Raw genomic sequence first — 22,970 nt, 5'->3', positions numbered from 1 at the left:
GTCACTAATAAAGTTAAATTGCATACAGAAGACAAGTTTATTTTAGGAGCAAATACGTTAAACAAGTTGTCACCTATAAAATCTTAGAAATAACTCAAATATAAGTTGTCACAAATGAAATTAACTTTGATAAAAGAGACAAGTTGTCGCTGATAAAATAATTTTGTTGAGTGGTCATTGATAAAATTATTTTCCACAAAAGAGTCATTGATCTTAAGCTCTCTTTTGCTACAAAGCACAAAAGAAGTCGACATTGACTAAAATTTGAAAAAGAATTAAAATACCTGGGAGAAGTTGTTACTGATTAAATTAAATCTAATACAGAAAACAAGTTTTTTTTGGGGGGACAAATACATAAGACAAGACATCAATATTTTAGAAATAACTCAAATGCATGAGATAAGTTGTCATCAAAAAAACTTTAACAATGTTTAAAATTTTTTGTTGAGAAGTCATTGATAAAGTAATATTTGTCATCAATATATTAAATAATAATGATATTACTATATCAATGTTTAATATTAGACAAATATTAAACCCTCTTTAACTAAAATGCATGTAGAGTATCTTCTTTCGTTGATATATATAAAAAATAAGATATTCGCTTTAAATTTTCAACAATGGATATAGTTGTAGGATCCATGCTTTTAAGAGGATTCATGTCCTACATTTATATACTCAATTTCCAAAAAGTTCATCTTCTATGTTCTTAATCTATAATAAAAATTAAACAGATAGTCCAAAGTCCCTTTTTTTAAGGTGATAGTCCAAAGTCCTTATACATTCTTATTTACCCAAATTATTATTCCATTAATCTAATTTATACAATGATGAAAAAAATGCGCTAACGGTACAACCCATGCGTCCGCAAGTGGTGTAATGCACATTTGAATATGTTCATTAATGAAGCTGCATTTTACTCTGTGTTACCATAAATCTATCAATACTACTAATCTTGCTTATTGCTAATTACCATGTTGACTCGGAAATATATTTTATAATACCTCCCATTTACTTTGTCAAAACTTACGATGGGAACATTGCTTCCTATTACTTCCTCATCAAGCTACCATTTATATGAATTTATGATAATTATACGTTATCCAAATCTTACTTATTCCAAAACAAAATAGAATTACTGCCAAAGAAAAATATATTTAAAAATTTTTGCTTTTTTTAAAAAACTCCCAAATTAAATTATAAACATTGGCAAAAAAACATGCGCCAACGGCGCAACCCGTGCGTATGCACGGGTACAGCACTAGTTCTCGATTCAATTGTGTGCCTCAACAAGTGGACAACGTGATCCTTGAGACGCTAACTTAACTTTTTCATGCATTAAAAAGTTATTAAACCAATTAAATAATCAAAGAACACGGTAGTATCAAAAATAATAAAATAAAGGACACAATAAAAAAAGTTTAAACATCCGTCCGTCTATTTTGTAAAATGATATATAATTTGAGATAATTTTTTTTTTTGCTAGTTATATATTGTGTAGAACCAAGACAGTTGTATAAATTATCATTGAATTTTGTATAATATAAATTTGTATGTATTTTTTTTTATTTACTTTTTAAAATTGGACAGTAATACGTACATATTGCAATAATCATGGGGTTTCTAAGTACTATATATATGCAATTAGATTGAGTTTGATGAAATCACTCTAACACACCATAATTCTATCATATTTACCATAAAACCAATCATGGTAAAATTTATACTACTCCCTAAAAACATCCTATGAAGCTAGGAAAACATTGTACCATGAAATTCAGAATTGATTTTGGTCCACCCTAAAAACTATGAATTGAAGCTTCAAGGAAAACGCATTTACAAGAGTTTATTGAAGTCAAACTTCCTATTATTTGTCACTTGGTCTCACAATTGAGGGACTTGTTTGTAAAATAAAATTGTTTTAAAATGAACGTCTCTTTTGATTTTCAAGATATCGTTAAGGGTTAAATATGTTTTTAGTCCCTACAAAATTACGAGTTTTCAAGTTTAGTCCCTATAAAATTTTATGGTGATTTTAGTCCTCCATAATATTGTAGTTTGTATGAATAATCCCTATTTTGAAAACTTTTTTTTTATTTTTATAAACAATGGATACTTTTAGTCCTCCAAAATAGTCCATATGAAATGCAAATAGAGACTAAAAGTGAATAAAAAATTTGTAGGGACTAAACTTGAAAGCTTGCAATTTTGCAGGGACTAAAAACATATTTAACCATATTGTTAATTATTTGTTTTCCAATTCTATCATCTAATTAATACTACGTTCATGACTTCAAAATCATTATATTCCACCATACATTCTTCAAAAAAAATAAAAATATTCCACCATACATTTATGGTAGTGGTGATTACACCATACAAGAGAAAATATAATTTAGTTTTTTTTTTCTTTCTAATATAAAAGATAATATAGTAAAACTATAACTCTCATTCATTTATACATTTTTCTTAATCAATGTGAAATTATAAAAGAGTCACTCATTGTAAGACCGAGTGGGTATTTTCAAGGACTTGGACGTGCTTATAGAGGATGTAGAAGTGGTTTTGAACACATGGAATTATTATCATTAAAATTTATAAACAAGTAATACGTACATGTAGATCCATTCCGTTTCCAAATAAGTGTCGTTTTAGTCGAAAGAAATTGTTTTAAAATTAATGACACTTGCATTTTTCATTGTATAATTATTATTTTATTTTCCATTATACCCTCTAATTAATTGAGTGTACACTACTTCCAAAACATTACTTTGGTAAAATTGACATGTCTTTTGACATAATTATTACATTTCTTAATTTATATGTAAAAACCTTAAACAACACTCATTTTAAAATGGAGGGAGTAAAACAAAGTTATCTATTGTGGATGATCATTTTGTTTTGAACTTTTAGACGTTTCAGATACCAAGACTTTCCAATCTTTAACAACATACAAACCACTTATCTAAAACTTTCACTATGAGCAGGTTTTGGTTGCAAATTGAGTGCAAAAGACAACCAGTTAATGGCAATTTGCTTGAGAAATGAGCTATAACTTTTTTTCCTTTGATAAATATATGTGTATGCATCTGTATATATAAGTAAAACATGTACACTAGAATTAGAAACTGTATATGTTAACCCCTCACAAATCTTCCAAGTCCTTTAAGATACATTTTATCAGCATTGGTGAGACGTGTTTGAAATTCTGCCCACTCACTCTTGCATCTTGTTTTCACCTGATTTTACAAGACAAAAATCATAAACTCATTGTTACTAGACAAATTCAAATGTAGTATAAGAGGAAAAAATGAACTGATTTGAACATTTTTTTAGGTGAAAAATGTACTGTAAATACAAAGAGTTGTGCAAGTAACATCGTTTGCGTGTAAAATGTACATACCGCGTCATATTTATCTTTTCCATCATCAGCTTCTCCCTAATTTGAAAGCTCAGTCCAATTAGTATTTATTATCAGAGAAAATATGTGGCAATAAAAATGTTGTAAGTTAGTGATAATGACTAACCTGGTCTCCAAGAGAAGGAATTGTTTGATGAACAATCCATTGTGCATCCACCACACCAATTTTTTCATGTGCTGGCTGCCAAATACCAAACAAACAGTAAGGTATTGAAGGGACCAGAAAGTAACTCATACTTAATGTTTAGTACAGAACAAATTTTTTTTTAATTTTAGAAAAAGCCCTTTAATAATTTTTTTTTACTTTGGAATTCTCTTCTAATGATTCCAAAACATAGTTAAAACCATTGAATTTATTACAAGAACTAAGGCTATGCCATTAGTGTATAAGAGAGAAAAAATTTCTGACCTCTACACATCTTCTGAGAGCAAAATCCAATCCCCATCCATGCACTAAATCATTCTACAAGCATATGTTTTGTAAGCTCATCATGCAATTAAAAAATTTGAATCGTTACGAGTGCTTTGAAAATCATTGCATACCTGAATCATATGCCAGACGCAACGCCAAGCTTCTCGAGAAAAGACTGGGGCCATAATCTCTACAAATCTAAAAAAAAAAACAGAAGGAACGTTAATCATGTTAACCAGACGAAGTTATAGGTTACATTTGAACTTTTCATCACGGAAGAAAAAAGAGCATACGCGGCACAAGGAGGCAAATCTGGACTACTACACCAGCCTGGTTTCTCATCTGTAACTCTTTTCACCAAGAAACATAACAATGATCAAGAGCACATTTTGAAAGGGAATCTCAATAGAGTAATGATTGAAATTAGAGAGGAAAGGAAGGTTAAAGGCATACTTGTGAACTTCTGTATCATCCCTCTTCTTTGTCATTTCCCAGGTGAATCCACTATTGGCCCCGAGTCCCGGTTGTGAAATCTCCAAACCATGTTTTTCAATCAGCTTAATATACCTGGTACATAAATACAACTAAGTAAACTAAAAATTACATTCGATGAAAAGTATGAGCGGGATAGAATAGATAAGAAAAAGAAGATACTTGTCTCCGTTGAAGTTGTCCAATCCAAGATCTTCGTCCCATATAAAAATGTATTCGTACGCTGCCACAATATCAGGATGCAAAAACCTTTTAGCATACCACCTGCATAAAACAGTATAAGAAGTAAAAACTTAGATATGACAAACTGCTTCAAGAATTTTCAAGTTTCATTTAAGAGCGAAAAACAAGGCCTGTATATTGTCAACCAAAAATCGAGGGGAATGGGATGAAAAAAACATACCATTTGGTTTGTTTCCTAGTACTAATATGGATTGCTTTCTTTGACCATTCGTATTGATCCCATTCACTAGTCCGTCCGTCATAATGAAAAAGCAAAATCTCAAAATCATCCGAGAACTACAGAACAATATGATGGTTGTTAGTACTTTGAAGACAAATATGAAAGGGTGAAACATCACATATTCAAATATATAGTACTTCTTTATAACCTTTTTGACAGCAGCATCAATATTTTTTCTCTGATTATAGCCGACCGTGAATGTTACTAAATACTTTGGCTTTTTCTTCAGATCCTATAAAATTCAGGATGTCATAGTTAGTTTAATCATTAACCAGATATCGATAAATTATCTGCAACGCTTGAGAGCAATTGTATGTTTCAAACTCATCTTACACGACTTTAATTGTATAGTAAACAACTATCACCGATCATACCTCACTAGGCTCACCCCATAATCTGCGCAAATACAAATCAGATTCTGATACAACAATTCCCGCAGGTAGTGATTCTGCTCCACGAGGATTCGTTGGAACATACATCTGCAAAAGTAACAGTTTCCAATCAGGCTTGATAATTGTTTTTCTAATTATCTTCATAAAAGTTCTAGCTTAACATTTTTGAGAATAAAAGTGAATACAAATCACACAAAGTAAATAATAAGCATGACCTTAGGTAATTTCATGGAGCCAAGAAATTCAATACGCTTGGTTGAAGATTTGTCATCTATAGTTAAAGATTTGTCTAGATCAGCTGAAAATCTCTCTATTTCAGCTATAGGTACATTAAAAGAATGTCCAAAGCTTGAAGATAAGTTAATCTGAAAAAATTCAAGAAAAGAAAATTGCAAGGAAATACATTAAAAGAGGATGTTAAATTCTCCATACAACATTGATGATTCAAAAAGGTGCAAATATTACCTTAGTCAAATGTAAAGGTGGAATGGAAATACCAATAAAAACTCCAAAGGCAATTGCCATAATTGTTGTAATGATAGCCTTTGTACCACCATATATTCTTTTTACCATATACAGAAGAAATAATGAACTAAATTAATGAATTTCTAAGATTAAAAAGAAAAAAAAAATGTTCTTCATTATCAGAGAGAGAAATGATATTTTGACACAGAAACCTGACTTCAAAATTGACATCAATTTGGATGATTAATGAATATAACAAAGTGACACAACTCCATAATCATTCACTAAACACAATTAACCACGATTTGAATGTCATTAACCACAATCTTTAAGAGCTCAAATATTCATATATCCATTAATCAGCCATCCAAATCATGTTCTAATATACATAATAATATTCATTAACCATGATTTATGTTCAAAGATATACTTGAAAATTGCGGTTAATGACGTTCAAATCGTAATTAATTGTATTCAATTGATGATTAATGAGTTCTGACACTTTCATATACCTTTGGTTTTAAATATAAGTCAGAGTCAAAACGTATATCTTGAACCAAATACATTTTGACTTTTACTTATATTTAAGACATGGGGAAATTTAATGTTAAACTTGTAATTATTAAACTACAAGATAAAAACTATTCATACCTGCGGTGCATTATTTCCAGAGCAGTAAGAATTTTCCAATATCAAGTAAAAAGATTTAAGCACCACTCCTTAATCAAACTATGAAGCAAATATGTCATCCTTCAAAAACAAAAAAAATAAAATAAAAATAAAAACCAAGACAGGTTACACAGTGAATAAGACACAAATAAAACATAGTATCGTAAACAACGTTAATCACGGATGCATGCACATACACACACGTGAAATCAATCAAAAACATTGAAACTAAATTCACGTGACAATATTTTGCATTCTGGATCTGCATTAGAGCTTCAATGTAACAAACAAAAAACGATGAAGTAATTAAGTGATACACATGTAACGTTATTATTGTGGCAAAATTATGGTAAAGATAAAATTATGGTAAATATTGGAATAAATGAGATGAAAATTTAGATGAAATTAAAGATGAAATAATAATGTAATGGAGAATTGAAGGAAATGAGAAGAACTTACGGAATTGAAGGTAGGGTTCTTCAGGGTTGGGTTCTTTGTGGATCGAACAAGAAGAACAAGACAGTGATTGAAAAGACAAACGCACGCACGGTATGGCTGATGGTTGCTCCTATACTATGAAAACTTGTAAGAAAGTAAAAAGGAAAACGTTTCAACCAAATATTAAATGACTAAATTGCACCCCCAAATATTCGTTTTGTCTTTTGGTAATTAATTAAAGTAGTTTTAATTGATATTCTAATAAATTTGGACATTAATTTAGGTTTTAATTAATATATTCTGCACCCTCAAATCTTTATAAAAAAAAATCTACATTTTAGATTTATTCAATTAATGATGTACATGATTTTTATTATAGATCACATGCATTATTTAATGAATGAATCTAATTTATTTATTTATTTTTATAACAGTGACCAGAGGGGTGTACATTTTATAGGATTGTAGCAAAGACGAAAATTAATGATTGTATATATTTGTTTTTCAACTATGCTTAATTGTATATCCATAATCAGATCTCAGTGTAAGTTTAGCGTATAGGTCAATAAAAAAGTCCATCTAAAATCTTTTATCCCCTTTATATAATGTTGTGTTATAGGATAGATATATTTTTATAGAGTAGATAAACTTTTTTATGTGTTTTTTTTTTCCTTTGGTCAAAATACCTTTAAACAAAATTGACCATAATTTCGAGAATTAAATTAAATTGATTTTTTATAGGAGTTATTATATATGTCTCTTATCCACAAGTTCTAACTTAAATGATAAAATATCGAAATTGTTAGGCCAAACGTCATGATCTTGGTCCGAACTCTGACACATCCACTTCTGTGAGTAAGTTTACAATGGCTTTATCATTTCATCTATCTACCAAAAAAAAATTATATATCTATCTTAGAAACAAAGTGCTATATTATTGTTGTAATTGAAAAAGATAAAAAAGTTTGTATTTTTTTTTGAAGGATACAATGTTTTCTTCATCATGTATGGCCGCAATCTTCTTTGACATATTGTATTATATGCCTTCCGAGCAGTGTTTTCTTCATCTTGTATGGCTGCAATCTTCTTTCTGTTACACATTTTTAATTGTCACATCACTGCAAAAATTAAAAACAAAAATTAACATCAGCTTCACAATAATCAGAATAATACATGAAAAAAATTAACAATAGTTTTCAATAATTAAAACAACATAGAAATTCAATTTTCATTAAATAAAGGTGTAGTGTTTTACCACTTCATCAACCAACATCCTGGCCACGTGAACATGATACATGGTTAGCACTAGGGGTGTACATAGGTTGGGTTAACCCGGTCAAACCCACCCAAAAAAAATAATCCAAAAAAGTGGATTGGGTTGGGTCTATGGGTGGGTATGGTTTTTTAAAAATGAAAAACCCATAAAAAATAACAGGTCTCGGGTAAAATCATAGTCAGACCCAATAAACCCACTTATCCAATAATACCCACATTTTAATTTTAATTTTCATAAGAATGAAGGAGAATACAAAAAGTTTTGGTCATATATTAAGTCTAATATTCAAAATTGACACATGATATCATCTATATTGAAAATTAAAACATTCTAGAGTTACAAATTAGGATGTTGCAATTTTTTGTTATTTTGATGCTAATGAAATTTTATGTCATTCAATTTTAGTTTATTGCAAGTATTTTATGATGAAATTTATTATTTGATATTATCATTTATTGTTTTATGACACTAAAATATAGTGAAAATATGTTACACAATTTTTTGAAAAAATAAAAATTTTGAGTAATTTTAATGAAAAAACATGAAGACTAATCGTTTAGTCATTTAATATTGAGAAAAAAACAGAAAAATAATTTGGGTAACCCACTACCCAACCCAACCCAAACCATAAATTAGTGGGTCTGTGTTACACCCTAATTTTGGACCTAAAAATACTAGCTCAATTCTTCTTTTCTTGTATTTCAAGTCATTTGAATTTGTCCTTGATCAATTGCATCTTCCTCTGCATTTTATTTCAATATTATTTGCAAAATTCATGAAAAAGGGTATTTTAGTCATTTCCTGTATCCAAACTCATTTTAGTCCTTTAAAAATTTGTTTGAGTCTTTTCAATTGGTTTGAATAAGTCTTTATTTCAATCCTATGTCAAAATCCATTTCAAAAATTGCATTTGAAGTCATTTTGAGTCAGTTTAGCCCCTGGGGGCACTTTAGTCTTTTCATGTGTTAAAACTCTGTTTAAATTCTAAAAAAATTGTCTCTGAGTCTTAATTTGCTTGTATAAGCTCTTGTTCCAATGCCCTGTTAAAAGTCCTCTTTAAAAATTGCATTTGAGACGTTTCGAGTCGTTTTAGTCCCCAGGGGCATTTTGGTCATTTCACATGAAATTTTGGCAGAGAGAGGTTACTTTGAAGTACCTCATTTAAGTAATTGGTTCGTTTTAGTCCGTTTTGTTATTTTTAATCGTTTCACTTTACGTTTAGTCAAATTTACCAATTTTTAGTTCAATTTTATTTTAAATTTTTTCTATTTTTTTTAAAGTCCTCAAATTTCTAATAATTGCAGCTAAGTCCTTTCTTTGTTTCGAATTTATTTTTCAAGTCCTTTTCTTTTAAAAAATTGCAAAACAGTCCACATCTTGTCCAGTTGGTTTTTTTTAGTCCTTTTTATTGTTTTTGCAGTTTGGCCCTCAAGTTTCAGTTTTTGCAGATTAGTCCAAAGGGAGTTAGTTACAGTCCAGGCCACGTGTCAGCTCACTATTGGATCCCAAGCACAGGTGTCAGCCTATAAAAGACCTAATCATCACAGATCCATTCATTCAGTGCCAACTCAACAAACACCTTTCCATTCTCTCTCCAGAATCAAACGAATCAAAATCCAGAAAACTCAAGAACACGATGAAGTTCATGAAGAACTTCATCCCCAAATCATAAACCCTAACTCAAATTAGCCTCAATTCTTCACAAATCCACACCAATCCATCACCAATTCTTAACAATTTCATCACATAAAACTCAAATTCAGCAATTTCGCAACAAAAAACAGTTCGAATTAAAAACATTTTGTTTCGCAAGTTCTCAGAGATTCGAAGTGAATCTTCATCATCGAACCATAAGACTCTGCAATTCCAATGCCGAATCATCCAGAGGACAAATCAGCGTGATCACAGAGGACTTGAGGAAGAGAAGAAGAAAGATCAAAGAGAAATTGAACCAGTGAAGAAGAAGAAGATAGAACACCGATTTACTTTCGGTTCAAACTCACCAGAAGAATCTGAAGCAGTCTCAAGGATCTTTTGTTCGAAATCTCCAATATTAAAACCAGGTAAACACATGAACTCTTCTCATTTTTGTTCTAAAGCATCATCGAAGGTTCGTAATCAAAGATAAACGGTGAAACAGAGTAGATCAACAAGTTTTAAAACTTGTTCTTTCGAAAAAGTTTGAGGAAGATTGAAAAGATTTGAAAACCGAAACCCTAAGACATAGATCTGCAATGAATCACCGTTTATTTTGTAAAATTAAGTGCAAACTTGTAATCAGCATGAAAAATAAGACAGATTAGGGTTTTGAAATGACGAACGGTGAGAACACCGGTTAAACCTCAATTTTCAAGAAGATACAAAGAAAGAATGAACGGAATCTGTCGTTCTCATCGGAGAAGACGGCGATTCCGTCGTCCTGCAAGGTTTACGAGGTGTTCATCACATTCCTCTTGTTCAAACGGCGTCGTTAGGGTTTAGGTTGGAGAGAGAGAAGAACGAGAGAACATGAGAGGAAGAAAGAGAAAGAGAGTTGGAAAATGAATTGAACCGGTCCACAGACTCTTATATAAGCAATTGAACCGGACCGGTTCAATCTTTGTTCACTTCTGCGTTGTTCCTAGCCCTTAGATTTAGGTTAAGTGTGATCTGGATCAATCCAACGCTCCTAGAGCGTTTAGATGATCCAGAATCCATCTCCCCTTTGGGCCTGGGTCTGAGTGGGTTGTGGATTTCGTCCTTGCATTTTTTTTGCTATTTGAGTACTGCATTTTAATTTTTACACCCCCTGCCTTGCTTAAAATTCTTGCAAAAAATTCCATAAAATTTTCCATGTGTTCTTGATGATTCTCTTGATACTTTTGTGGCCTTATTGCACGTTAAAAACCTGACAAAAATATTGATACATTTTTTGTTTAATGCTTGGATTTTATATTGAAAAATTGGCGAAAATGTGCATAATTTTGTCCTCAATGTGTTGAGATATGTTTGAGACTTGTGATGGGTGAAGTTGTGATGGATTTGTCACTGTTTGTATGTGTTTCTTGCTGCATGTGAATATGTGTAATTAGTTTCTTGTCTTACAAGTCATGTGAATATTTGTTTGTGAAATTAGATGCCAAATATGCCTAAAATGTATCATGATTCTTGATTTGAATGTATTCTTATAATTCTCATATTGTTGATTGTGATAAAAATCTTTGAATATTGTCATGATATGGGAATTATAAATCACACACTTGTCTTGTTATCATGATGATTCTTAGGCATATTTTGCTATGAGTTTAATCACCTTTTTTTTTTGCAAGTTTTTGCTACTTAGCTTAATGTTCCTTTTGCTTATAACTTTCATGCCATTATACCTTGCCCTACTAACCATTTCATTTCATGTTTCATACATCATGAGCATGCCATACTTCATTTCCTCCTTCATTTTATTTCTTGCACTTTAAATTTTACCAAGAGTTAGAATGTAAAAGACCTAGGAATTTTGTATTTTACTTCATGCAATTTTAATTTTTTGCAAGACCATAGAATGTATCTAGGCCAATGATGTAAAGGACAATGGACTCTAATGATGTACACCGACACAAGCACCGACACATGCACACACATCACATAGATATTGCTAGATGTATGGCTAGGATATGCATGTCTAGATGTATGTTTAGGATTGAATGTTTAGATGAATGCCTAGGATTTTACACTTAGAAAAATCATTTTCCAAATAAATGTGAACAATATCACTCAAATCATTTTCTAAATAAACCTTGGGATCCAAATCCCATTGTATTTTCCTTTTTATTTTCTTAATCAAATTCCAATGAAAATTAATCATACTTTGACTTTCTTTTGCAAAATAACTAATTCAACCTCACAATTTCACAATCTTATGCCCTTGAGGCCTCTCTCTCTCATTCTTCAAATTCCAATTTTCAAACTTAAAATCAACCAACAAAAACAAAAACATTTTTGGAAGAGAACTACGGTGGATTTGATCCCTTAAAAGGGTACGTAGGCAAGGAAACAATATTCCTTCAATTCAAATAAAATAAAAATTCAAACACTTTCTTCTCCCTCCAATTCTTGACTTAGTAAACCTTTAGGTGTAAATATCATTTTCCAAATAGCATTTAAAAATAAAGCGCGCGCGTAGAAAGTAAAGACGGTTCCTATAGGATACTATAGTCGTTATGGGTGCCTAACACCTTCCCGTAGCGAAAACAACTCTCGGACCTCGATTCTCAAGGGTTTTGCTTATTTTTTCCCTTCCCAAGAAAAATGAGATGTCAAAGGTTAAAAAGGTTCCAACGTAATCAATGTTTGACACCCGAAAACCAAGATAAAACAGCTGGCGACTTCACTGGGGAGATTCGAGAGTTACGCCTAGTCTTTATTTCCGCGCTTGCGCTTTCGTTTTTACTTGCTTCTTTTTGTTTTCTTATGTGAATAAATGTTTAAATTCTTGCAAACATGTGGGGTGAGAATATCAAAAGTCCTACACCCGGGCTGAGTGAAATTAGGATTTAGGGGGGATATAATCGACAATTCATTCTGGGGGTTGCCTCGTGTTTTGGATTATGCGATCAATCCCACATAGCTGAGGCATTTTGGGGGTGATGTGGTCGACGCGTGTTGTCGCGTTTAGGCACTTTACTTCTAATTGTTCTATGACGCTATGAACCGTAGATAACCAAACCCATCCATGGCCATTTTCTAGGATGTAGTGCGGAGGCTAAACCGAGTGTTGTCTCGAGTTTTAGTCGTCACGCGATACTACGCTCAAGTTAGACCTTCTTACGTATAATCATGGAGCGAGTGTTTGTCTCGTGACACCACGATATACGTCGGAGAGGTTGCAACTTGGGAACCTTTTTAGAACCCGGTTACTATCTCCTAAAGCCCTAGTTTCACCGGACACCGTGTCCACCCATGACTCCTTGACTTTGAATCTCAACCCACCATGTTTTCTCCGTACTTGAACATAATCATGCATACATGCATACATGCATAAACTTTTTTTCATGCATTTATCGGATGACTTAGACAAGTCATCTTTTGAACAGCACGGATGTGAACACCAAGTGATACCATCTCAACTAAGCTTCTAATTTTGCTCAAGATCTTCAAATAAAACTGTGTTTCTCCGTGATGTTCACAACCACTTTGACAAGTCTTCTGACAAAAAAAGAGTCTTTTTGCATTTGCATATCATGCATCATATGCATCATTCATCGGTCACAAATGGCTTCCCGTGCTCATTGTCTCCTGGTTCCTCTGCCGCAGTCTGAAAAGTGGCTCGTGCTCGATCCGATGCGGTATGCTGATCTGCTCCCAACTCTACTTGCTAAAGGGCCATTGTGTCACCAGACCAGGCAAGCCTCCGCCTATGCCATTGCCTCCCAGGTTCCGGCAGGATCTCACATGTGAATTCCATCAGGGTGCTCAAGGCCACGATGTTGAAGGTTGCTATACTCTGAAATATGTTGTAAAAGACCTGATAGACAGAGGACGGTTGACTTTTGAAAATAGTGTTCCTCATGTTCTTGACAATCCACTTCCAAACCACGCTGCTGTTAACATGATTGAGGCTTTCGAAGGAGTTCGTGTTCCTCGAGAGGATCCCACTTTAGATGTCCGTAATGTTGCTACTCCTTTGGTGCCGCTACATGTCAAACTTTGCCAAGCTTCTTTGTTTAATCACGATCATGCTTCTTGTTCAGAATGTCTTCAAAATCCTATGGGTTGTTATGTGGTGCAAGGTGATATACAAAGCCTAATGGATAGCAAACACTTGATTGCCAGTGATGTTTGTGTGATTGTGCCAGTGTTTCATGATTCTCCGGCTGAAAGGGCATCTCAGACAAGGAATGTTGAACCTTTGGTGATCAGGCTACCTGGCCCGGTGTCTTATGCCTCTACGAAGGCAATCCCTTACAAGTATGATGCAACTATGATTGAGAACGGGGCGGAAGTACCTCTGGTATCCCCAGCTACGGTTGATAACGTCGCCGGAGAAATTACAGCTCTGAGAAGCGGAAAAGTCCGTCCACCCTTGTTCCAAAAGAAGATGGTTACACCTGTTGCCACAATAACTCCACCAGTTGCTCCTCCTATTGACAAGAATGCCGGCCCATCAGGCCAGTCTATTGAAGAGTCTAATCTGGACGAAATTCTGAGGCTTATCAAAAAGAGCGATTATAAGATTGTAGACCAGCTGCTGCAAACTCCGTCAAAGATATCCATCTTGTCTCTGCTCTTAAGCTCAGAAGCTCACAGGAAAGTGTTAATGAAAGTACTGGAACAGGCTTATGTTGATCATGAAGTCTCCGTGGATCAGTTCAATGGAATAATAGGTAACATTACTGCTTGCAATAACCTGGGGTTTGGTGACGATGAGCTCCCCAAAGCAGGGAAACACCACAACTTGGCTCTACACATCTCAGTGCACTGTAAGTCTGACATGATATCCAATGTGCTGGTGGACACTGGATCATCCTTAAATGTAATGCCTGAATCTACACTAAGACAGTTGAGTCATCATGGAATCTCTCTAAGGGGAAGTAGCTATTTGGTTAAAGCTTTCGATGGGTCTCGCAAGGATGTTCTTGGGGAGGTAGACCTGCCAATTACCATTGGTCCAGAGACATTCCAGGTCACTTTCCAGGTCATGGACATCAATGCTTCTTACAGTTGTCTCCTCGGAAGACCGTGGATTCACGATGCTGGAGCAGTAACTTCTACTCTACACCAGAAACTCAAGTTTGTGAGGAATGGTAAGCTTGTCACGGTGCATGGTGAAGAAGCGTATTTGGTTAGCCAAGTGTCATCTTTCTCTTGTGTTGAAGCAGGGTCCGCTGAAGGGATGTCATTTCAAGGCTTGACTGTTGAAGGTGCAGAACCCCGGAGGGCTAGTGCTAGTATGGCTTCATTGAAAGAAGCCCAGAAAGCTGTTCAAGAAGGGCAAGCTGCTGGCTGGGGCAAAGTGATACAGATTTTGGAAAACAAGCGCAAAGAGGGCCTTGGATTCTCCCCGACCTCAGGCGTTTCAACAGGAACCTTCTATAGTGCTGGGTTCATCAATGTTATTGCCGAAGATGCTGCTGAAAGTAGTTATGTGCCTACGTTTGTTGTACCAGGAGGCACCGTGAGAAATTGGGAGGCCATTGATGTTCCTTTAGTCATGCATGCTTCCATGTAATGTGTCTTGTTTCTCATGTTTTTCTTTGTTTTCAAAATAACAATCCTTCCGCTCTGCCCAAGGCGAAAGTGATATCTTTGTAAGGGCATGTTTGTTTCGGCATTGCCGTTATCAATAAAAGTTGTCGTCTTTCCCACGACTCTTTGTTTTTTACTTTTTAGTGCCTTTTTCTTGGAAATAATGGTAATGCCAGAAAAAACCAAAACATCTGTATTTTCTTATTAATTTCAAAAATCTGCATGAAAAACATTTTTCTAAAATCATCCCAATCATATTATGCAGATTGAACCATAATAAACCCGTTGAACACAGTGACCCTATGGTTCCTCCAAATGTTGAATTCCCTGTATATGAAGCTGAAGATGAGGAGGATAATGAAGAGATACCGTATGAGATCACTCGGCTGCTTAAACAAGAAAGAAGAGCCATTCAGCCTCACCAGGAAGAGATTGAGCTTATCAACCTGGGTACTGAAGAGAACAAGCGAGAGATCAAGATCGGTGCTGCACTTGAGCCAGAAGTGAAAAAGAAGATTACTCAGCTTCTCCATGATTATCCAGATGTCTTTTCATGGTCCTATGAAGATATGTCGGGTCTAGATCCCAAGATTGTGGAACATCGGATACCGACAAGACCTGAATGTCTTCCTGTCAAACAGAAATTGAGAAGGTCTCGTCCAGATATGGCTCTTAAGATCAAGGCTGAGGTGCAGAAGCAAATTGATGCGGGTTTCCTCATGACAGCTGAATATCCTGAATGGATTGCCAACATTGTACCAGTACCAAAGAAAGATGGGAAAGTCCGAATGTGTGTTGATTACAGAGATCTGAATAAGGCCAGTCCGAAAGATAACTTCCCATTGCCTCATATTGATGTGCTTGTTGACAGTACTGCTCAGTCTAAAGTGTTCTCTTTTATGGATGGATTCTCTGGCTATAATCAGATACTAATGTCACCTGAAGATAGAGAAAAGACGTCCTTCATCACTCCATGGGGAACATTCTGTTATAAAATAATGCTGTTTGGCTTGATAAATGTTGGTGCTACCTATCAAAGGGGTATGACCACTCTGTTTCATGATATGATTCACAAAGAAATTGAAGTATATGTTGATGACATGATTGTGAAATCAAGTGATGAAGAGCAGCATATTGTATATTTGAAAAAGATGTTTGAAAGACTGAGAAAGTACAAGCTGCGGTTGAATCCTAACAAGTGCACATTTGGTGTAAGATCTGGAAAGTTGCTAGGCTTCATTGTCAGTCAAAGAGGCATTGAAGTTGATCCTGACAAAGTCTGAGCCATCAGAGAGATGCCGGCCCCTCAAACTGAAAAGCAGGTCAGAGGTTTCCTCGGACGCCTGAATTATATTTCAAGATTCATATCTCACATGACTACTACTTGTGGACCAATTTTCAAATTGCTCAGAAAGAATCAGCCTGTTGTATGGAATGATGAATGTCAGGAAGCTTTTGATAGCATTAAAGAATACCTGTTGGAACCACCTATCCTTGTCCCGCCAGTGGAAGGAAGGCCTTTGATTATGTACCTGTCAGTGTTAGATGATTCTGTGGGTTGTGTTCTCGGCCAACAAGACGAGACTGGAAAGAAAGAACATGCTATCTACTATCTGAGCAAGAAATTCACTGATTGTGAGACTCGGTATACAATACTTGAAAAGACTTGTTGTGCTTTAGCTTGGGCTGCCAAACGCCTGCGTCATTATATGGTGAATCACACAACTTGGTTGATATCCCGAATGGATCCGATCAAGTACATCTTTGAGAAGCCTGCTGTTACTAGAAAGATTGCACGTTGGCAAATGTTGTTGTCTGAATATGACATTGTGTACAAAGCTCAGAAAGCGATCAAAGGAAGTATCCTTGCTGAGCATCTTGCTTGTCAACCTCTTGATGATTACCAGCCAATTAAGTTTGATTTCCCTGATGAAGAGATTATGTATCTGAAAGCAAAAGATTGTGAAGAGCCACTGATCACTGAAGGGCCAGATCCTAATAGAAAATGGGGATTGGTGTTTGATGGTGCTGTTAATGCTTATGGTAAAGGAATTGGGGCCATCATTGTAACTCCGCAGGGGCACCACATTCCTTTTACTGCTCGAATAACCTTTGAATGCACGAACAACATAGCTGAATATGAAGCATGCATCTTGGGCATTGAAGAAGCCATTGATATGAGAATTAAACACCTTGACATTTATGGAGATTCTGCACTTGTTATTAATCAGATAAAAGGTGAATGGGAGACTCATCATGAGAAACGGATCCCTTACCGTGACTATGCAAGACGTCTGTTGACATACTTTACCAAGGTTGAGCTGCACCACATCCCTCGGGATGAAAACCAAATGGCTGATGCTCTTGCCACTTTGTCTTCCATGTTTCGTGTCAATCACTGGAATGATGTGCCCGTGATCAAAGTGCAGCGTCTTGATAGACCCGCTCATGTGTTTACTATTGAAAATATGCCAGATCAAGTTGATAAAGATGCGAATAATGGAAAACCTTGGTATCATAATATCAAACAGTTCTTGCAGAATCATGAATATCCACCTGGTGCTTCCAACAGGGATAAAAAGACCTTGAGAAGATGGGCCAGCAAATTCCTTCTGGACGGAGAAATCCTATACAAAAGGAACTATGCCATGGTCATGTTGAGATGTGTTGACAAACGAGAAGCTGAGAAATTGATGCATGATGTACATGATGGTACTTTTGGGACCCATGCTTCGGGCCACACCATGTCAAGAAAACTGTTAAGAGCCGGCTATTACTGGATAACTATGGAGCGTGACTGCCACAGACATGCCAAGAGATGCCACAAATGTCAAATTTATGCTGATAAGATTCATGCGCCGCCACATGCCCTCAATATTATCTCTTCCCCATGACCTTTCTCTATGTGGGGCATTGATATGATTGGAAGAATTGAACCGAAGGCTTCTAACGGACACCGTTTCATTCTAGTGGCAATTGACTATTTCACTAAGTGGGTTGAGGCTGCCTCCTACGCCAATGTGACCAAGCAAGTGGTTGTCAAGTTTATCAGAAATAACATCATCTGTCGATATGGTGTTCCTAACAAGATCATCACTGACAATGGTTCCAATCTGAACAATAGCATGATGCAAGCTTTATGTGAAGAATTCAAAATTGAACATCACAACTCTTCTCCTTATAGACCTCAGATGAATGGTGCAGTTGAGGCCGCTAACAAGAATATCAAGAAGATTGTTCAGAAGATGGTCACCACTTACAAAGACTGGCATGAGATGCTACCGTTTGCCTTGCATGGTTACCGTACTACAGTGCGCAGTTTAACCGGGGCAACTCCTTTATCTTTGGTATATGGTATGGAAGCAGTTCTCCCTCTGGAAGTGGAGATTCCATCTCTTCGAGTGATCATGAAAGCAAAACTAACTGAGGCTGAATGGTGTCAAAGTCGGTATGACCAGTTGAATTTGATCGAAGAGAAACGTATGGATGCTATGGCTCATGGACAGTTGTATCAAGTGCAAATGAAGAATGCTTTTGACAAGAAAGTCCGACCTCGAGAATTCAAGGAAGGTGAACTTGTATTGAAAAGAAGGATAAGCCAGCAACCCGACCCAAGGGGCAAGTGGACACATAACTATGAAGGTCCTTATGTTGTCAAGAAGGCTTTCTCTGGTGGTGCTTTAATCCTTACACACATGGATGGTGTTGAACTCCCAAATCCTGTTAATGCCGATATAGTCAAGAAATACTTTGTCTAAAAAGAGAAAAGAACAGCGTGGTAGGTCGAAAACCCGAAAGGGCGGCCTAGGCAAAAATGCGCTTCCCGGTAGATCGAAAACCCGACATGGCGATCCAGGCAAAAGTTAGGGACAAAAAAATGAATATGAAAAAGCTCGCTGAGATTGTGCGCAACTCAGGCAAAAGTGAGCGCCTCGATGAGCCGAAAACCCGAAAGGGCGGTTCATGCAAAAATGAGGTTGACAATAAAAGACAAGTAACTATATCTGGCAAATCACCATCACCCCTTGGGGCATCCGCAACTGTCAATGATCGTCTTCATCAGAAGCTTCTGTACTTGTGAATTCAAAATTTATATGAAATGTAGCGGTCATCATGTTCAATGTATCACCAACCAATAAAATTACCATTTTCCAAGCTTTGTAAATCCGTGGAGTTATGCCGTTGGCTGACTTTCACTCTTCTACATCAATTTGAGCCTGTGCTATTGTTTGAAACTCTATTTTTCTTTCTATTTTCAATGCTATATACAAAACATCCTCTTTCTATTTGATAATGGCAATGTATGAAACAAACATCTTTGAAAATTGAAAAATCCTTTCCTGTCTATTTTGAAAGCAAACCTGAGCAATAGGGTACATTTCAATGAAACATGCATGAATAAATGAGTGTCAATGTCTATTCCAATACGTGTTACGAGCAGGTTACTCCCCCAGGATGATCTGTGGTCAATGGCAAGAATGAAAAAACATAATGAAAGTAAAAAAAATGATGAAATGAAAATGAAAATAAAAGCTCGCTAAGTTGAAAACCCGAAAGGGCGGCTTAGGTAAAAATGAGCACCCCGCTGAATGACAACCTATGAAGGCAATTCAGGCAAAAATGGGGCAATGAAAAGAATTTATTCCCGGTGAATTGAAAACCCGAAAGGGCGGTTCAGGCAAAAATGGGATTGAAAAATGAAAGAATGAAAGAATGAAAATGATATGAAAAGCATTGACCACAGATGCGAATATCCAATGTCTACCCAACACTGACACGCCTAACAACGGCGACCTATATCCAAGAATCTTCCAAAGGTCCCTCCTTTACAAGTCTTCTTGCCCCCAGCCGTGGTTTTGATACGTCTCAACGACGGTCTTTCCAAAGCGGATTTCCATGTGAATATGTTATAGCACGAGCCACTACGTACCTAATCTTCCATTGTTTCGTCTGTCTCTATGAAATTTCTCTGTCAAACTACGAACCAATTATGCATTTCAAGCATTCACACACGCATAATCATGCATTTTATGTGCTCATACATTCCGTAATCTTGTTATACCATACATACATGTTGCATTTCCAATCTTCACTGTCAAATTTAACTCAATCTCCAATTGCAATGCAATCTCAATTTCAATCCAACTCAATTTTCAAACTGTCAAATTCAATTCAATCTCAACTTTCAATCCAATCTCAATGTCAAGTTAACTCAGTTTCAATTTCCAATTCAACTCAATCTCAATCTCCAAATCAATTCAATTTCAACTCTCCAATTCAATGTCTATGTCTATGTCTCTGATTAATCTCAATTTTCAATCCCTCTTTCAATCTCAAACTTTCAATTCAATGTCTTTGTCAATGTTAATCCACTCTCAATTTGCTTTTGGGCCAACAAAAATGGTCATGTCTATTTTCAAATCAAGTCAATATCAACTTACTCTCAATTTGTATCTTTCCAAATCAAGTTTCCAATCTGTATCTTGTTACTGGTCAAGTGGCTAGTTCGATCCAAAGAACAGCTTGTACCTCCTTATATGCCTATACTCCCGGACAAACGACAAGTTCGATCCAAAGAACAGTTTGTACCCTGCTTATGTTTTGTTATCGGTCAAACGACAAGTTCGATCCGAAGAACAGTTTGCACCAACCTGCATGTTGTAATACTGATCAAGTCGCAAGTTCGATCCAAAGAACAACTTGTATCAATCTTTTGTCTATACTTCTAGGGCAAACAGCAAGTTCGATCCAAAGAACAGTTTGTACCTGCCTCGCTGTTTACATTCTCAATCAAGCGACAAGTTCGATCCAAAGAGCAGCTTGTATCTTCCTATATGTCTAGGTCTCCAGTCAAGTGCCAAGTTCGATCCAAAGAACAACTTGTACCTGTCTTGTGTTTCTATTCTCCAGTCAAGCAGCAAGTTCGATCCAAAGAACAGCTTGTACCCATCTCTTGTTTGTATTTTATGGTCAAGTGGCGAGTTCGATCCAAAGAGCAGCTTGTACCTATATTTTGTTCCCTGGTTTGTCTACCCTGTCAATGTCTACCTAAATCCCCAGTGATATGACATGCTCTGTTAGACTCCAGTTCGTTTGTCTTGCATTCATAATTAAAACGTTGCATGACATTCATATTTTGAAGATCTAAGAGCGTATTTTTATGTCCAAAAACAGTGCAAATGTTAATATTTAAGTATCTTCGTCCCGTCAAATCAAAGACTCCGTCTCTTGACTCTCCGGACAAAGAAACTTAAATAGGGGCAGCTGTTACACCCTAATTTTGGACCTAAAAATACTAGCTCAATTCTTCTTTTCTTGTATTTCAAGTCATTTGAATTTGTCCTTGATCAATTGCATCTCCCTCTGCATTTTATTTCAATATTATTTGTAAAATTCATGAAAAAGGGTATTTTAGTCATTTCTTGTATCCAAACTCATTTTAGTCCTTTAAAAATTTGTTTGAGTCTTTTCAATTGGTTTGAATAAGTCTTTATTTCAATCCTATGTCAAAATCCATTTCAAAAATTGCATTTGAAGTCATTTTGAGTCAGTTTAGCCCCTGGGGGCATTTTAGTCTTTTCATGTGTTAAAACTCTGTTTAAATTCTAAAAAAATTGTCTCTGAGTCTTAATTTGCTTGTATAAGCTCTTGTTCCAATGCCCTGTTAAAAGTCCTCTTTAAAAATTGCATTTGAGACGTTTCGAGTCGTTTTAGTCCCCAGGGGCATTTTGGTCATTTCACATGAAATTTTGGCAGAGAGAGGTTACTTTGAAGTACCTCATTTAAGTAATTGGTTCGTTTTAGTCCGTTTTGTTATTTTTAATCGTTTCACTTTACGTTTAGTCAAATTTACCAATTTTTAGTTCAATTTTATTTTAAATTTTTTCTATTTTTTTTAAAGTCCTCAAATTTCTAATAATTGCAGCTAAGTCCTTTCTTTGTTTCGAATTTATTTTTCAAGTCCTTTTCTTTTAAAAAATTGCAGAACAGTCCACATCTTGTCCAGTTGGTTTTTTTTAGTCCTTTTTATTGTTTTTGCAGTTTGGCCCTCAAGTTTCAGTTTTTGCAGATTAGTCCAAAGGGAGTTAGTTACAGTCCAGGCCACGTGTCAGCTCACTATTGGATCCCAAGCACATGTGTCAGCTCAGTGCCAACTCAACAAACACCTTTCCATTCTCTCTCCAGAATCAAACGAATCAAAATCCAGAAAACTCAAGAACACGATGAAGTTCATGAAGAACTTCATCCCCAAATCATAAACCCTAACTCAAATTAACCTCAATTCTTCACAAATCCACACCAATCCATCACCAATTCTTAACAATTTCATCACATAAAACTCAAATTCAGCAATTTCGCAACAAAAAACAGTTCGAATTAAAAACATTTTGTTTCGCAAGTTCTCAGAGATTCGAAGTGAATCTTCATCATCGAACCATAAGACTCTGCAATTCCAATGCCGAATCATCCAGAGGACAAATCAGCGTGATCACAGAGGACTTGAGGAAGAGAAGAAGAAAGATCAAAGAGAAATTGAACCAGTGAAGAAGAAGAAGATAGAACACCGATTTACTTTCGGTTCAAACTCACCAGGAGAATCTGAAGCAGTCTCAAGGATCTTTTGTTCGAAATCTCCAATATTAAAACCAGGTAAACACATGAACTCTTCTAATTTTTGTTCTAAAGCATCATCGAAGGTTCGTAATCAAAGATAAACGGTGAAA

At 35.4% G+C, this 22,970-nt stretch overlaps 1 protein-coding gene across 2 annotated transcripts; it reads right to left on the bottom strand.

Annotated features, from left to right (window-relative positions):
- Nucleotides 1-3,032: 3,032 nt before the first annotated feature.
- Nucleotides 3,033-6,958, bottom strand: LOC146930388 (uncharacterized). 2 transcript variants are annotated; one of them, XM_085701936.1, is made up of 15 exons: nt 6,774-6,958; nt 6,297-6,395; nt 5,646-5,742; nt 5,396-5,545; nt 5,163-5,267; nt 4,937-5,020; nt 4,729-4,844; nt 4,488-4,589; nt 4,287-4,400; nt 4,127-4,183; nt 3,965-4,031; nt 3,831-3,884; nt 3,528-3,602; nt 3,404-3,439; nt 3,033-3,239 (listed from the first exon to the last, which is right to left on the bottom strand). In XM_085701936.1, the coding sequence occupies exons 2-15, from the start codon at nt 6,305-6,307 to the stop codon at nt 3,138-3,140; spliced, it is 1,170 nt and encodes a 389-aa protein (XP_085558062.1). In that variant the 5' UTR covers nt 6,308-6,395; nt 6,774-6,958; the 3' UTR covers nt 3,033-3,137. The 2 variants fall into 2 exon arrangements, with proteins under 2 accessions (XP_085558062.1, XP_085558063.1); XM_085701937.1 differs by lacking the exon at nt 6,774-6,958 and adding an exon at nt 6,512-6,530.
- Nucleotides 6,959-22,970: the final 16,012 nt, after the last annotated feature.

The sequence above is a fragment of the Medicago sativa genome, chromosome 4 (genome assembly GCF_051527215.1).
Source record: "Medicago sativa cultivar Bolivia chromosome 4, Bolivia_mono, whole genome shotgun sequence".
Classification (NCBI taxonomy): Eukaryota; Viridiplantae; Streptophyta; class Magnoliopsida; order Fabales; family Fabaceae; genus Medicago; species Medicago sativa.
Note: the sequence above shows the minus strand (reverse complement) of the source record. Positions and strands in the feature narration are given on the sequence as shown.